Consider the following 18,201-nt stretch of genomic DNA (forward strand, 5'->3'; position numbering starts at 1 on the left):
GTGAAAGACCTATACCCTGAAAACTACAAGACACTTTTGAGAGAAATCAAAGAAGACACCAACATATGGAAATATATCCTATGATCATGGGTAGGAAGAATTAATATTGTCAAAAGGCCATCCTTCCTAAAGCAATCAACAGATTCAATGAAATCCCTATCAAAATACCAACAGCATTCTTCAATGAACTAGAAAAATAGTTCTAAAATTCATATGGAACCACAAAAGACCCCGAATAGCCAAAGCAATCCTGAGAAGAAAGAATAAAGCTGGGAGAGTTACACTCCCCAACTTCAAGTTCTACTACAAAGCCACAGTAATCAAGACAATTTCGTACTGGCACAAGAATAGACCCATAGATTAAAGAATAGTATAGAGAATCCAGATATAAACCCCCACATATATGGCTAATTAATACATGATAAAGGAGCCATGGACATACAATGGGTAAATAACAGCCTCATCAACAGCTGGTGTCGGCAAAACTGGACAGCTACATGTAAGAGAATGAAACTGGATTACTGTCTAACTCCATGCACAAAAGCAAACTCAAAATGAATCAAAGACCTGAATGTAAGTCATGAAACCATAAAACTCTTAGAAGAAAACATAGACAAAAATCTCTTGAATATAAACATGAGCAACTTCTTCCTGAAAGCATCTCCTCAGGAAGAGAAACAAAAGCAAAAATGAACAAGTGGGACTACATCAAACTAAAAAGCTGCTGTACAGCAAAGAACATGTCAGTAGAACAAAAAGCATCCTACAGTATGGGAGAATATATTCATAAATGACATTTCCGATAAGGGATTAACATCCAAAATATATACAAAGCTCAGGCACCTCAACAACCAAAAAGCAAATAACCCTATTAAAAAATGGGCAGAGGATCTGAACAGACAGTTCTCTAATGAATAAATTCAGATGGCCAACAGGCACATGAAAAGATGCTCCACATCGCTAATCAGCAGGGAATTGCAAATTATAACCACAATGAGATATCACCTCACACCAGTTAGGATGGCCAACATCCAAAAGACAAGGAACAACAAATGCTGGCAAGGATGTGGAGAAAGGGGAACCCTCCTACACTGCTGGTGGGAATATGAGCTAGTTCAACCATTGTGGAAAGCAATATGGAGGTTCCTCAAAAAACTAAAAATAGAAATACCATTTGACCCAGGAATTCTACTCCTAGAAATTTACCTGAAGAAAATTAGATCACAGATTCAAAAAGACAGATACGCATCCCTATGTTTATCACAGTACTATTTACAATTCACAGATACGCATCCCTATGTTTATCACAGTACTATTTACAATTCACAGATATGCATCCCTATGTTTATTGCAGCACTATTTACAATAGCCTAGATATGGAAGCAACCTAAGTATCCATCCATAGATGAAGAGATAAAGAAGATGTGGTACATACACACAATGGAATATTTTTCAGCCATAAGAAGAAAACAAATCCTACCCATTTGCAACAACATGGATGGAGCTAGAGGGTATTATGCTCAGTGAAATAAGCCAGGCGGTGTAAGAAAAGTACCAAATGATTTCACTCATCTGTGGTGTATAACAACAAAGCAAAAACTGAAGGAACAAAACCGCAGCAGACTCACAGAACCCAAGAGTGGACTAGCAGTTACCAAAGAGAAAGGTGTTGGAGAGGGTGGGTGGAAAGGGAGGGAGAAGGGGATTAAGGGGTGTTATGATTAGCACACATAATATAGGAGGGGGCATGGGAAAGGTAGTATATCACAGAGAAGACAAGTAGTGACTCTATATCATCTTACTATGCTGATGGACAGTGACTGTAATGGGGTATGTGGTGGGGACTTGATAATAGGGGGGAATGTAGTAACCACAATTGTTCATGTGAAACCTGATCAAAAGATTATATATCAATGATACCTTAATAAAAAATAATAAATAAATAAAAGATTCATTGCATGTGTAGTAAAGCAGATAAAAATAAACATGTAGAAAGGAGCATTCTTACATATTTCTGTTTGCAACATGTAAGACTATTTCAATGTTCTAAAGAAAAATTTTTTAATGTTCAACATAAGCTATTGTTTCTCCTTTTGGAAAAATATGTTCCTAATTTTTATACCTTTATATACCTATGGATTTGTCTATAAGGCATTTCCTTAGTGGTGATCAAGCTGAAATGTTTACTGAGGTCAAGAAGGAAACAAAAATGAGTACAAGTCACTTGGCTGGGACTGTGGCAATGTCCCTGTCAGTTCAAGCAAATTGTTGTCTTGAAGATATAGACCTAGGTGTGCATGCAGTCCAATTCAAAAAACAAAAAGCAAATCTGTCTTTGTCAAGTCTGCTATGTATGTAAAAGTGGGAGCTGTTTACACAGTTTGGTGTGACAGAGGGTAGACACAGTGTTCATGTTTTCTACCCCGGGAGAACAAATGAAGGCATCCATAGGTAGACATGAGTTTTGTTTTTGTGGTTTCTTTCTCCTGGTTAGTTTTTTAAAAACATTCATTTTATTCTTAACAGGTTTGCTAGCCCTCTGAACAACTTCACATGTAATAGTGACAACCCTTCTTATCTCCTAGCACATCAAGAGTTGTAAACACCTCAGGCACCTGTTCCATTATTATTAAGGTGCTCAACAGCCACGATCTGTTTTCCCTTGAAAGTGGTTAAATTCTTTAGGTTATAGGTCTCCATTGACCAGTTGAGCTACCATTTCCTTCACCCATGCCAAGACATTGCTTTTCAAATGTTTCTGATGGAATCTCCTTTGAAACCCAACAGAATGCTCCAAAACCATTTCATTTGCCTCATCCTCTTCTCCTGCACCCAAAGATGTCCATGGGAGGGTCCCCTGAATAATAGTGTGGATCTCACAAAACTCTGAGATCCCTGCAGAAAGCAAGGCCCTTCCTGAAACACATTAGCAGGAAGAAGAGGTTTTCTTTAGAAGGGTTAGGTGATTTCAGGCAAGCAAAGGGAGGGAAGGAGACATAGAAGGAAAAAAGTGAGGGTGGAGGGATTGGAGGTGGGTGGAGAAGAGAATAAAATAGCCTGGGAAGTCATATTCTGTCTATGTGAGGAATGACAGAGAACACATTGGCCTGGAAATAATCTTGGCTGGATGAGGACTCAGAATTTGAAGAAGGCTAATGATCCAGTTATGGATTTTGAAGACAAAAACAATATGGCCAAGTCAGTAGGGGAAAAGTATTTTAGTTATACATGCAGAGAAACAGAGATGTCTAGCAAAATGTGGCAGCTTAAATAAATATGCTTAACAACTTCATCTAGGAGATGACATTACATAATTATTCTAGGTCTTTGTTAAAGCAAGAGATATTGCTACAGGTTTTTTAAAATTGGGTGTTTCAGGATCTGGTAGAAGGCACAGCAGTTAAGACTTAGAAACAACTTGGATATGAAAGGAAAAAGAAGAAATCCTCCTAAAATGGCTTATTTTCCAGCCCATCAAATCCTACTCATTTTTCAAACTCTGATCAAGTCCTGAATGAATCTCTGTGAAAACAGCATGGCTTGCAGTCCAAAGTTGGAATCTTTCTCTTGTAAATGTGATTTACTATCCACAACACTCACCTAGTCATATACCACCACATACAGCTATGAATCTTTTGATATCGTGTATCCCCATATCTTGTTTCCCCAGTAAGAGTAGGAGGTTCATGGTATTTACAGATGAAAGCACTCAATAACTCTGAGGAGAAATAAATTTTAAAAACAGACAGAATATGGCTTCCAAACCTACATATGTTTACCATCCAGTGCAATTAGATGATTTTGTTTCAATTGAACGATGTCATATAGGCCAAAAAATCCATTCTGAATCTCAAAATGACAATTGCATGTGGGCCTTGATCATTCTGGAGCTCCCCTCGGGGTATGGTTCTCAAGTTAAGTATGCATCATCTGGGAGAACACACTTTTGTGCCGAGGACCCTCTCGGTCCCATTACAAATATGGAGCATTGTTTTTGGAAGTTAGTTTTTTCCCAATGATTTGAAGAAGAAGGGGAAGTACCAAGTAACATTAAGTAATTTAATCCATGATCTTAAAAATGCATTTCTATTTAAAAACATACATGTATTACAAAGGAATAAAACAAGACTCCAAATAATTCCATCCTGATAGCAGACTATTTGGTCTAAACTCCCAACAACCATTGTTACTTATTCACTGCTGTCTATAGTAGGAAAACTCTGGTGCGAAATTCTATGAAATACAGTTTTAAGTTTCCACAACTGAGAATAAAGTGCCAATTACAAGAGCAGCAAGTCATGACTGAGCTCTTCCTCCAAGTCAAGTATGGTGTTATGCACTTTACATTTATTCACTTCTTTCTCCAGCCCCATAGGTGCTGTAGTGCCCATTTGACAGATTGAAAAACTGTAAATTTATATAACTTGCCCAAGTTCAAGCCACTAATGGGAGACAAAGGTGGGATTCAAACTCAGCCCCAGTGAACATCAATGCTGTTGTCCTAACCATACAGTCTCCTGAGCAGAACTGACAGATGCTTGGACTTGTAGACCTAATTAGTTTTCAAGAGACTATTTCAAATTATAAGCAAATACTAACACATCTTTGAACAAAAGGTTCAACAGCCTTTCACTGTCATATCTACTGACATTTTCTAGGCAAGAGAATAGCAACACTAGGCGCCACCAAGTTTTCTGCACAAGAAGGAGTCACTGGATTTAAATAAACTCTCAGAGAAGGTCCTAATATAGGAGGTACCCCACAGTATATTATATGTAACTGAATGATAAGGTCAATGAATAAATGGAAATCCCACATAAAAATAAAACATGCTTGAATCCGGAAGCATGGAGACTTTGTCTTAAAATAAATTAACTGGTCCCTCCCTCAGGCCAGTTTTTCAGGAGGTTTTTTCATAAATCTAAGAACCAAATATGAAGGAAATAGTGTTTGTAACCTTCACTGTGGGAATCTTGAGGCCTGTCCAACAGGGATGGTCAAATCATAACTGCCAACATTGCAGAGAAATTGCATCACTCCTGTTCCATACATCAGCAAGGAAATGGGACAGACAGAGGAAGGATTTTCATGTTGGGGGAAGGAGAGTAGGGTATATGACTAATGCCTGCATACCTCTGGAAAAGATATTACATTTTTGCTCTTGAGTGAAAAGATAAGCTTGTGTATTGTATTAAAATCAAGCCCTTTGACTGAAACAGGATAGCCTAGAAATAGTTCAGAAGCATGGGATACTTGAGACTTGAAAATGTACTTTCAAAAAGGTTATTTTTATAAACCAAATGTGTACAGGAAATATTGTTATTCTACTTCTATCCCATAGACTAAAGATATGTATTGTCCTAGCACAAAGACCTTGTTGGACTGAATCCCAGCCACAATTAGTTTACTTAAAAATCCTGAAAAACTGACTAAATACCTTCTTGTTCCAGATAGCATCTTCCTGAAAAGATGCCCTTTGCTCACCTTCATTTCTGAGACCAAATGGTGACTTTTGCCCTTTGCTGAGCTACTAACCTGCATTATTAGAAAATGAAAAATGCAAAGTTTAAAATAATTTCCTACTTTATATCCAACTTGTGTCTATTTAAAATACAAATTAAATTTCTATGAAACCTAAAAAGACATATAACTTCATCTGTAATGTATGCTCTAATTATTCAGTATACTTGTAACCCCTACTATTTGAGCAATTTCTAATTTAATTTCATGCTTAAAAATAGGCTTTAGCAAATTGATATGACATTTCTGGAGAGATATTTAGCAGTATTCCTCAAATTAAATGTGCATATTCTTTGCCTCAGCAATTCCATTCCTAGAAATTAATTTTTGAGAAGTACTGATACAAATGCTAAAAAATGTAAGTGTAGGAATGTTTATGGCAGCACTACGTGTAGTATCAAATTTTGGCACCGATCCAAATGACCATCAATAGGGTGATGGCTAAATAAATTTCAGTACAAACACATTAGGAAGTATTATAAAGAGGTTTCAAACAATGAATATTGCAATGAATGGATGCCCAAGACACACTGTAAAGTAAAAACAAGAGCAATTTGCAGAAGAATATGTCTAGCATGATACTTTTTTTGTTTAAATGTATATTATTTGTGTGAGTACATGTGCACGCATGTGTGTTTATGTGTGTGTTACATATAATCTATCATTGAAACTCTTATCTTCAGCAGAGAAAGGGAAATGATTTGTATTGTTCAGAATTTTATAAAAAATATAATCCTCTTGTAGCAATGTTTAAATAAAATTTCCTTTAAAAACATTACCTCTAAAAATGTGATCATCCCCTCCTCTTAACCAATATTTTAAAACTATCATGCCAGGTAACAGTATGCCTTCACAGATGTTTTATATGTACACAGATGTGAATACACATCCACAGATGTTTTTGAATGAAATATGACCATTTAAAAAGTTTCTGATCGTAATCTTAAGAGAAAAAGTTTTAATAATGGGAATACTTTCTTCATCAATATGGCTTCCAATGGTGAGTTAAATTCTCCACGTGAATTAAAACACTGAATCAAAGGATGGCTACCATTTATAGGATCATCAAATGAGGGAGTACCAGCAATAACTAGGCATCACAAGCAGGGAAACTTGCCATAATAATCTTAAGTCACTAAAAGAAAAGAAATGGCATCAGAAATTTAATAACCAAGCAGCTATACAGTACACAGCTGTTCAACAGAACTTGGATTTCATTTTGGGGGGAATGGTTCACAGAGGTACAGTTCTTATTCTTTTTTTTGTTTGTTTTTGTTTTTGTTTTTGTTTTTCACTATCCAGGCAAAACAGTTTCATTTTCTTCATTATGAGTAATTTCAAAACTCTGTAAGTAGTAATAGTATAATGAATACTCATCTTTCAGCTTTAACAAACATCAATTTATAGGTTGATTAGTTTCACCCAGAACCCTCTTTGATGCCTACCCCAATTTCAATATTTCAAAGCAAACCCTAGATTTCTCATTTCATCCAGATTTCTTTAAAATACTTAACCATTATCATCATCAAACCAGATTTAAAAACCCAGTTCATTCATTTAAATCAAGATCTCATGATTCATTCATTCCAAATGGTTTTTCTCCCTTGGTTTTTTTTTGAATTTCCACCAAATGAGATGGGTAAGACCGAAGGAAGAGGTTTCAGGACAACCCAGTTGTTGAGTTGAAGATTCTAGTATGGTAGCATTATTTGAAGTTTGATACATGGAATTAAGAGATTATAGAAAAGACAATCATTTTTTTTAATACCAAAAACTAAATATGGAGTAAATGGCTGAGATAAAGGACAACATTGAGGACCTAGGACAGTAGCAGCCAAGTTTATCAAGAACACAAATTAACTGCATCTTCCAATTCTTACTAAGCTTCTATCATTTGTTCCACTTCTCAGCTGCTTTTTCATAGGAAGTTACTCATAAACAAACTAAGTGACTGAGGTACACCTGCCTCACAGTATTAAAATTCATACCTCTGTAGAATTAGATACTTTCAGGACCTTCCCCAAAGTTCTACACCGAATAATGAACAGCCACACTGTACTGCCTATCACCAGTACCATATTCCTCTTGCCTGAAATACTCTTCAAATTCCTTCAAATACCAGATTCAAGCCACTTCTCCCTTTAAGTCTTACTAGAAAAAACTCCTGTTCCTTGTTATTGTTCTTAGCACACTAAAATTTACTACTGTTTGCTCGCCAAATAGTTGGAAACTTTAAGAAAAAGTCCCAAATCAATAAGGCTTTTATTATTTTTTAAACTACCACAAATAAGTATAAGGAATCATCCGGCATCTTGCTGTTTCTGTAGCTGCACAACTTAGATATTATTTATTCATCAGCCTGCTGAACTGTTCCTTTTTCAGAAACATAGATACCATCCAAAAATTTTCTGATATCCTTATTTTTAACTGTTGTGGCTTGCTGAATCAAAGCAGCTGAATTTGATACAAGTTCAAAATCATTTCCCTCAAGAATCAACTCTCATCTTTCTGGGCTTGAGATACTGAACAAGCAACACCTGGCCTCATTCGAACCCTGCGGATGTACTTTTCACCCAAGAAATTTCGGATTTCAACAAGAGAACCATTCTCCTGGATAACGATGTTGATGGGGAAGTGAGCATAGACAGACCTCATCTTGTAACGGAAGCCCAGTGTAACACCCTTGATCATGTTCTGTACGTGACTACAGATAGTGCGAACGGTAGCCAGTTCCTTTCTATTTCCCCACCATTTGTCAACCCGGAGCCTCTTCTTTTTCTTTCCAAGGAGACTGAGCTCTACATTGATGTGATTGAAGTCCCTTCGCAGGGTTCCTCTGGGGCCCTTCACAATAACTGTGTGTCCCTTCAGAGTGATGTCGACATTTTCTGGAATGTCGACAGTCTGGTTGCTGAGAATGGTCTTCATTCTTTCAGTTGATGCAGCAAAAAAGACTGCAGTTCTTATTCTTAATCAAAGAAACTTTGGAACTGTTGCCCAACATGCAAATCCACACGACTTTTAGCATAAACATTGCAGTTGATGCACCTCCACACCATGGGTTCCTTAAGCTACTTTTTTTTATTCAGTCCCTCTGAGAGATATTATGCTCCAGAATGTTCTCTGTCACTTGCTCCAGTTTTTTTTTTTTGAGTGAATAATGCAGCATATTGAATGATATGTTTATCATGGCACCTAACACAAATTACTGCAGTATGCCTTTGACAATAGCCAGGCCCCCACCCGACACCACAATCCCCCCCCACCATAAAAATGGTAAGACAGCAAACACAGTTTCTATGGCCAACACTTAAATTTGGGAGACCGAATGCCTACTTATGAAGGGAACTTAAACCAAATGAAGTAAGAATAACTAACAAGTGGGCCACTTTGCCTTGGGGTTTTTATTCTTCTGCAGCTCTCCCCAGCTGAGGGCCAGTTTTCTCTGTGCCAGTAGGACAGAACCTGGACAAAGAAACAGCCAGTAAATACTAAACAGCCAAGGCTACCAAAGTGATATTCAATTAATGTGGTATTTTGATTCATTTGACAGTTGATGTAATATGCAAGGAAAATGTTTAAATAGATATGCTTTAGGGAGCATGATAGTACTAATGTTTCTGCTTTTCACATATACTTTGGTATACACACAGACTGTTAAAAAGACTTTCAGGGAAAGACAGACTGCCATTCAAAACTCATTTCATCTTATGAAAGAGATTCAGGAAGTGCAAACCTTCAGATCTTCAAGATGCCATAATTTTTTTAATGTCCTTTCAAAAAGACATTTATACTATACAGCTTGTTTCTGCAAAATGTGACTTGATTACAAAGTCCTCAGCAACTTAGACAAGTTATTTTAGGAGACTGAGTCACTTCCCTAAAGTTCTACAGTTATCTCTCATCAGTGAAAAGATTCTAAAGCCTAAAAGCTCTCAAGGAAATGAACCAAAGTCCATTCTCTGAAGGGAATATAAGATCACCATGGCTGTAAGACCAGTAGGTATGAGGAATACACAGGGAAGAAGAATGACAAATGTAATAATAGGGCCTCAGGTCTTTCAAAGGCATTTTTTAAAAAATTAGAAATATGTCTGTTTCCTAGATTGATATATGTAGCCAGATTGCAAACCAGACATTTCTTGAAGTTTTCACTCAGACTGTGTATCAAGTATGTCCTACTTCAGCACCATACATGTCAACATTCTCCATAGTTTCCAGACTTTATTTTAAAATTATGTTATATAAATGTGGTTTAAGCCTCATATTCACCTAGGATCAATGCTTTAGGCGATGTCTGCCTGTAGTAATATACAATGGAACCACTAATGGGGTGTGCGTGATTAACCTCTTCTGTTAGTATTTTACTATTGCAGTTAAATTCCATGGGAAAATCTGTTTGAATGCAACAATAAACAGCTTCATTACAATTGGAATATCTGTAGCAACTTGTAGCATCCACACTGAACAAACTTGATTTTTTAAATCATTGTTGACAAGTGAGGAGACACATTGTACTGAAATTGGAGATGGGTATGAGCCCCATTCTGTGAACTTTAATAGTTAAAAAGCATAATTCTCACTATAACTCGCCCCCTGAATATTTACTTACTTGCCCAAAGTATTAGTCATGCTTCTTTGTGCCATGTCTACTAGGACATAGGTTATATAGGAATAAAGAGATTTTTCAAAGTTTCTTCCTAAAATCTTTTAGCAGAAGGAAGTGATGTCATTTCCCAACATCCTAAACCTGTCTTGATCAGCCAGGTATATTTCTAATGCCTCTCCTGATCAAAAGTTTGTAACTCAAGAAAGTAGTGACTTTTATTGTGGACAAGCCCCCAAAATACTTGCATTAAACCCCAAAGGGATTTTCACTTGGAGACTTTCATTTTATCATCTTGGAAGCTGTTCCCTATCCTTTGGCATATGCTGTATTCAGGAATCTCCTTACCTTCCAGCTCGCCAACCCCAATGTTCCCACTCTAGGAATATTTCTGTCGCAAGCCCTCCAATTCATTTTCTCTATCAACCACCCACAAGTCACCAATATCCTCCTTATCCTGCCAGGTTCCTTGATCCATTCTTATAATCACTAACTCTATCTTCTTTCTCCCTTTGATCCATTCTTATAACCACTAACTCTATCTTCCTTCTGCCCTTCTGCTGTACCCATGGCAAAGCCCAACAGTAGTTACACCTAGCCACCTACTTAGACCGTCTCTGCAGATCTGCTGGTGGAAAAATAAAACCAGACAAGGATGCTCATTGGTCTCATTTTAGTCTTGTGACCAAAACCTTGTATGGGACTCATACTACCAGGCAACCCTGCCACACTGCTCTAATTTACACCCTTTCTCAGTTCCCTGGGTGATTATGCCACATATGTGTCTCTCTCCTCCATTTCCCTACCACCTTCAAATGCATAAAAACAGAAATGAACAGACTCATTTTTTCACTGCCAGATCTACTATTCACCTTCTCTACATTCCCTTTTTCTTATTCCCTTCTGCTCTTCTGGATGAAGTACTTCTGCTCCTGTTGAAGACCAAGTCCCTGACTTGTGCTTGAATCCCATCTGCTCACATGTTCTCAAGGATTTATCTCCTGAAATTATCCCCCCTCCTGTATCATCAATGTCACCTGGACTGTGTCTACTAAATCATATCCATTAATGCATAACACGCACATGCATTTGCTTTTCTGAATGCCCCTCTAGGCGCTACCCCTTTGCTTTAACCCCTTTCACAGCAAACTTCTTGAGGGAATAATTTACAGCTAAAATAGCCACCTTCTCACCTCACATTTTCTCCACAATTCACTCCATTCCAACCTCTGTCCATACTGGCCTTGCCAAGATAGCAATGGCCTCGCTTACCATGCTACCAAGACCAATGGCCACTTCTCTCCTCTTCTAGTACTTACCTCTCAGTTCTAACTGGCACTGTTAGAACACTGACTACTCCCTCCCACTTGATTCTACCCTCCTTTCTTCTTGGCTTCCAGAACACCTTATTCTCATGGTTTTCTCTCCTGACCACTCTTTCTCAGACTTCTGTGACTCCCTCTCTCCTCTGCTCAGCCTCCACCCTAGATCCCCGTTTAGGTGGTGTAGGGTTATGCTCTTTTGAAGAAGCCTCCTCCAGCCCCATCTGTTTGTCAGTGATTCCTAGACTCCAGATTCATGGACCCAATTTCATTTTCAACATCTCCACTTGGATGTCTAATAGGCATATCAAATTTAACTTGGAAAAAAACAATTTTTGATTGCCTCTTCTCTTCCTCCCCATTCCTCCCAGTAACTCTTCTCTCGGTAAATGGAACCACTCTGGTCAAAAACAAGGAGTCATCTCTGTTTCTTCTCTTCCTCATACCATCCAGTATCTCAGCGACAAGGAAGCTGCATTGACACCATCTTTAGTAATATTTATGAACCTCTATCAGCTTTTCTGCTTTAAGCCCAGTATAAACTCATATTCTCTCTCATCTTCATTGGCAGGAGACTCTGACCTACAATCCATTGTCTACCAGCAGCCAAAGTAATCCTCTAAAATATCAAACCTTGTTACTCCACTGCTTAAAACCCTTCACTAGTCAACCCAATACTTGGAAGAAAACCCAAAAGCCTCATGATGGCTTATAAAGTTCTCTGTGATCCAACCCATCTATTTCTCTGACCCCCACGTCTACTGCCTCCTTATCCACTGTGCTCTAGCCACGCTGGCCCTCTTTCGGTTTCTGAAACCTGCTAAGTTTGTTCATGCCTTGGGCTTATGCTAGAACCTTTCCTCTCTGCCTAGAAAGCTCCCACCCCTGAAATTTGCATGGCTTCTTCCTTCTTGTCAGTGCAAAAGTCATCTTTCAGAGAGGACTTTCCTGGCTCCCAATATAGGGTATACCCAATCATTTTTATCATATTAGCTTTTTTTATTACTATTTGAATTGTACTTACTTGAAATACCATCTGACATTATTCTTACTTATTTTCTATTTTCTCTCTAGAATATAAGCCCCATAAGTAGGGACCCACTCTGTTTTATTCACTGTTTTATCCCAGAAATAGAAGTATATCTAGCACCAAGTGGGTCCTCAATAAATATTTGATAATAAATGTTTATATGGAGAGCTTAGTAAAAAAAAATATGAGCTTACTCATGTAAAAAAATACCTGTTTCCAAAATGAAAATCATATACTTGCATTTATGTGGCAGACAACACTTCCAAAACATTTTCATAGACATTTGTTTAATCCTCCCATAACCTTTTAGGAGTTCACCATGATTCTTCCTTTCTTCAACACAGAAAGATGCTAAATGATTTATACCAGGTCACATGGCCAGGCAGTACAGTGCTGGAACTAAAAGCCTATTTGCTGAACTTCCTGTTCAGTGCCTAAGTTAATAAATGAAAACACACTGAACTAAACACTTCCGCCATCATGTGCTCTGTGCACGTGCTGCACCGAGAAGATCATCCTGAAGCTATCTGCTCACATGTCTCTTCTCCCACAGGCTCTCCATTCCTAGAAAACAAAGTTGATATTTTATTCATCTGTGTATTCCCAGTGCCTAGCACACTGCCTAGCGTGTTGTAGGTGCTTACATGCTTGTTTAATTAGCTGAACACTTATATCAGAGCCAAGTCTTCTCAATGCAAAACAGATGGGTTATTCTCTGTCTCAATAGTGAAGACTTCACTCTGAATATATAAAAATCCTTCAAGGATTCTTTTGAAAAAGTCTCAAATTTCACATAATCCAGAATCCTTTGAGTCCTTTCACTGACAGCTTACATACCACAAGCTGCAGGAGGTTAAATGAATCCAAGATAGTCCTCCAAATCAGTACTCCAATTCACTTTCCACTTATTGATATAAACAAAGGGCATGTAGGAAGTCTAAGCTTTATTCAATCTCAAGTAAAAGGCCAATGACATATGCTGTATTTTTTTCCATGCTCTGAATGTGGAGCACAAAGAGTCCTAATGGTGTAATGGAAGCAACTCTGAATGAATGGAGTATCAAAATCACAGGTTACAATCTCAAATGATGAATCCCAACAGCTATATGGTTATATGCAGGTTTCCATGAGTCCCTCAGTTTTCTCATTTATAATATGAGTGATAATTATGTTTAAGGTCCTTCCAGCTCTAGAATTTGTAATTCTGAAAGAAGTCCTGATTAGATGATATTGTCCCCAGTATCCTATCCCCTCCAGTCTCTAAAGTCAAAATAGCTAAATGAATGAGTGCCATAGTTAGGTTTAGGTAGAGTGGTAATAGTCAAGTATAAATAAATAAATTACTAGATTGAGGGGAAATGTTCTGCACCCTCCACTGGACTTTCAAGATGCAGAATCTTTATGAATAACAAATTCTAAGTCTCACAATATGACTGGTTCAAAATGCTTTAGAACTAAAAAAAATCCCCCCTTATCATCCAGTACTCATTATCCTAAGTTACCTCAAGAAGACCACAGAGTCTAATAAACAGATCAGAATCCAGGAGATGCTAGATTCAGTCTGACTGAGCTCATCAAGGAGACACACCTTTATCTTACATTATTTCATCGCCTATCACCATAAGGGGCCTATCTCACAAGGCAGTGGTCACCAATATGCCATCAACACCACCAAAAAGAACAGGCAGGAGAATACAATTAGGGGTGTGATGGAACCAACTGTTAACAGTTTCCAGAATTTTGAAAGTTGGTTGTTAGATTGCTGGTACTTTGAAACTGACCATGGTGGAAGTATTTATACCATGTGAACCTATAAACACAACAAACTGGAGGGTATTTTTAAAGAGAGGGCCAAATTATCAACACACCACTGAATACAGTGCGTGGACAGAAAGACTCTGGGCATAACAGACAGTGCAAGACCAACAGAGAGTAAAGAGAAGATAAGAAGTCTAGTCCTGATACTCCCACCAATTGGCCAAGAAAACTAAAGCAAGTCTATGAACATCTGTTTTGTTGACTAAAATGTAAGAGAAGTTAAACAAGTGAGCTTGAAGATCCCCTTATGACCTGAAATTCAGGGTTTTATGGTCCTTTGTCTGGGTCATACGCACCCTGACTCCCGAGGTCTTCTTACAGGCAATGTTCTGTGAAGCAGGAACTGGGCGGCACCGAGACACTGATCGATCTTCCCTCCATCTGAGAAGGTGGTTTCATGCTACTTCAGTGTCATGCATCTGACCAGCCAACCACACTCAGACCTGGTCATACTTCTAAAGCTCCCAGGACCTCATAAGCATTGGAATGCATCAAAGAAAGTTTCAGAAAGCCTCCAGCTGATGCATGGATTTCCTTTAGACTTTCCTGGCCATATCTGTGAAGTAGATGCTATGTCCTCTCGAGTTGGTGAGGTTCCACAGAGAGCTCTTGGGGCATGAGAGCAGGAATGGAAAGTGCCATGCTGCCAGAATAAGATTTAGAAGAAGCACACATCCTGATACCAGAACTCCAGCCTCAAACTGGACCCACCATCCTCAGCTCATTATATAGGAAGTCCCTTATAAGTAGAGACTATGTATTACCCTCAAAACCTGGCATAAGAACCATGAAAGATTTGCTAAAGTAAATTTCCTGGTTTGGTAAAGTTTGGGGTTCATCAATCTGAGGTTAGTATATGGGAAACAAATAACATTTAGTTAAATGTTTTTCTCAGGGCTGCAAAAGACTACTCAGAATAGCTGCTCCTGACAAGCACAGATTTATCCTACAATATAGGATGGCAGTGTCATGCACAGTTTGATCACGAAAAATATAAATGCTCTTGTTGCTCTTCCAAGTGTCCTCATTTCTGGATGCATGGACTTGTAAATATCATCATCATTCCATTGTCCTGCTCTTCAAAATAAAAATGTATATACCACACTTGGGGAGAAGTGTTTAATTGGTAAATGGCAACAGTACATTTTGACATAACCTTAAAAGTAAGGAGAATTTTATTATCCAGGAGGACCCCAATTCATCAGTGTGCTGACGGCCGGATTTTTAAAATTCAGTCAGAGAGAACAGAACTTAAAAATAGAGTGGTTTTAAACTTAGAGTGGATTCTAGAAAATGATCATGTATGTCCAACCTAACTCATAGAAATAGATCTTTAAGGGACTGTGCTGGGGGAGTTATTTAGGTCTGTCTGCTGTGTCTCTTAAACCTTTGGAAACAATTCTTAAGACTCTCTAGGAACACAGAGTTCACAATATTTTGGGAAAACAGTTCAGGACTAAAAGCATTCTTCAAATCAATAATATTCTGAATCTAAAGACTGGAAGAACATTTCAGGTACAACATGTCACAGATTTTGTATGTTAAATTGAAATACAACCTACATAGGACACTGAATCTTTTCTCCTTTTAAAATGCTCATTGATGCAACAAATTTCTATTGAATTTGAATTGGGTACTAGGCACTGGGGATCCAAACACGATTAAGACATGGCCCATGTATAAACTCAGGGTTTGCAGTGGAAGGCACACATCCACAAACGGTAAGACTGCAGGGTGCTGAGAGCTGTGATATTAACAGCCCACCCAATAAGTATGGACTCTGAGTTCCAAATACCACAAAAGGCAGTAGCTCAGCTGGAGCAGCCGCATCTTTTAATTAGCGACCAGCCTCCATAGCAAATTCAAACAGTGCACTTTCTTTTTACTGGGTGCTACCACTTCTATCAGTAGTAATTTTTTTCTGGTCAGAAAAAGTAAAAAAGCCACAAAGCTGTGGAAGTTTTAAAAGTAATCCAGGTTTGATACCAAGGCCTTGTGGAAAGGAGGACAACCATTGAGATGACTCAGGATGGCAAAGTCCAGACATCTAGGGCATTGTACATAAAAGGAGACACGCTGGAGGCTGCCCAAGCTCAGGAAATGGAGGTGCTGTGGGTGGGAGCTGAAGTAAAAAAGGGGAGAAGGAGCAGCCTGAGAGGGCCTTCAGCTCCTGAGAAGGCATTTTTAATTTGAAACTCCCTAGGAGTTTGATCAAAATTACACTGGATGATCATGTTATTCAGTTTAAGAATTCTTATTTAGTTACATTTCTAGTATTTTAGCACAGAATTACTGTATTCATTTTCTAGGGCTGCCATAACAAAGGGCCACAAACTGGGCAATTTAAACAATAGAAACTTATTGTCTCACAATTCTGGAGGCTAGAAGCCCAAGATCAAGGTGTCAACAGAATTACTTCCTTCTGAGCACTGTGAAGGAAAGATATGTTCCAGGCCTCTCCCACTGGCTTGTGACCAGCTGACTTCATGTTTATATGGCACGTCTTTAGACAAATTCCCCCTTATTGCACCCCTGTGTGCACTGCAGATTATTTACAAGAGACAAGATATGGAACAACTTGAGTGTCCATTGATAGGAGAATGGATACAGAAGATGTAGTACATATGCACAATGGAATATTACTCAGCCCTAAAAAAGAAGGGAATCTTGCTATTTGTGACAATGTGGATGAACCCAGATGGTATCATGCTAAGAAAAATCAGATAGAGAAAGACAAATACCATATGATTTCATTTATATGCAATTGTAAAAAACAAAATAAGTAAACAAACAAATAGACTTATGAATACTGACAAGAGATTATTTGTTACCATGGGGGTGAGGGATGGGTAAAATAGGGGAAGGAGATAAAGAGATACTTCAAATTACAAAATAAATTATTCTAGGAATAGAAGTACAACACAGAGAAATAACCAGGAATATTGTAATATCTTGGTAAGGTAAAAGGGGGTAACATACTTACTGTGACAAACATCTAATAATGTATATAATTATTGAGTCACTATGTTGTACCTCTGAAACTAATATAATATTGTATATTATATACTCCAATTAAACAAATTCCTTCTTCATAAAGATGACACTCATATGGATTCAGGTCCAACCTAATGACCTTATTTTAACTTGATTACCTTGTAAAGACCCTAACTCCAAATAAGGTCACAATCAGAAATACTAGGGTGAGGACTCAAGCATATGAATGTAAGGGGGACCCAATTCAACCCACACCACCTACATTATATAAGAGATAGCACCTGTCTACAAAGAGTTTGTAATCTAATTGTGGGTTTGGGACTTAGCTGCATGAGATATTTCAAAAATGACATTCAGAGGGAGGATGAAATCATATCATAAACTGTGTGTTTTGAGCAAAAGTCTTTAGACTAGTGGTTCCAAAACATCACCTGTGCACAGGCCACCTTCACAATTCCTGCTACATCTGCACAGCACTGTTTACTTGATACTTTTTTGTTTCTACTCTTTTTATTTAAACAACTTTACCTTAGTGCATTAATGGAAAATCAGTATCCTGGCAAAAAAAAATAGAAAGAAACCTTAAAAATAAACACATTGTTATCAAATGTGAAAACACTGTCCACCAACTATTCAAAATCTTCTCACTTCACTTTGGGAACACAGCACTAAAGGCTGGTACATGGAAAGAGCTCTCAGAATTAGAAGTTACATGACAACTCTGATTCAATTCTGTTACCATCTATGTAACCTTGGGTAAGCAACTAAAACTGTTTAGTTTCCTCATCTCATTTCCCATCAGCGGCATAGTTTATCAGGTGAATAGGTAAGACAAGAATTTTATGAAATGTTCCTGAAAGAACTCTCTAAATATATAACCAATATAAACACATTACCATGGATAAATTGGA

At 37.9% G+C, this 18,201-nt stretch overlaps 2 protein-coding genes across 3 annotated transcripts in view; both read right to left on the reverse strand.

The window, feature by feature from the left end:
* Positions 1-18,201, reverse strand: part of HECW2 (HECT, C2 and WW domain containing E3 ubiquitin protein ligase 2) — a 343,025-nt gene that overhangs the window by 184,044 nt on the left and 140,780 nt on the right. The gene's annotated exons all lie outside the window — the stretch shown is intronic.
* LOC118933528 (60S ribosomal protein L9-like) lies at positions 7,764-8,483 on the reverse strand. Its single transcript, XM_036927908.2, is given in 2 exon segments — positions 7,764-8,020; positions 8,023-8,483. Coding segments are annotated over 2 exon segments (579 nt in total). The 5' UTR covers positions 8,449-8,483; the 3' UTR covers positions 7,764-7,867.

This window comes from Manis pentadactyla, chromosome 6 (genome assembly GCF_030020395.1).
Source record: "Manis pentadactyla isolate mManPen7 chromosome 6, mManPen7.hap1, whole genome shotgun sequence".
In the NCBI taxonomy this organism is placed as follows: Eukaryota; Metazoa; Chordata; class Mammalia; order Pholidota; family Manidae; genus Manis; species Manis pentadactyla.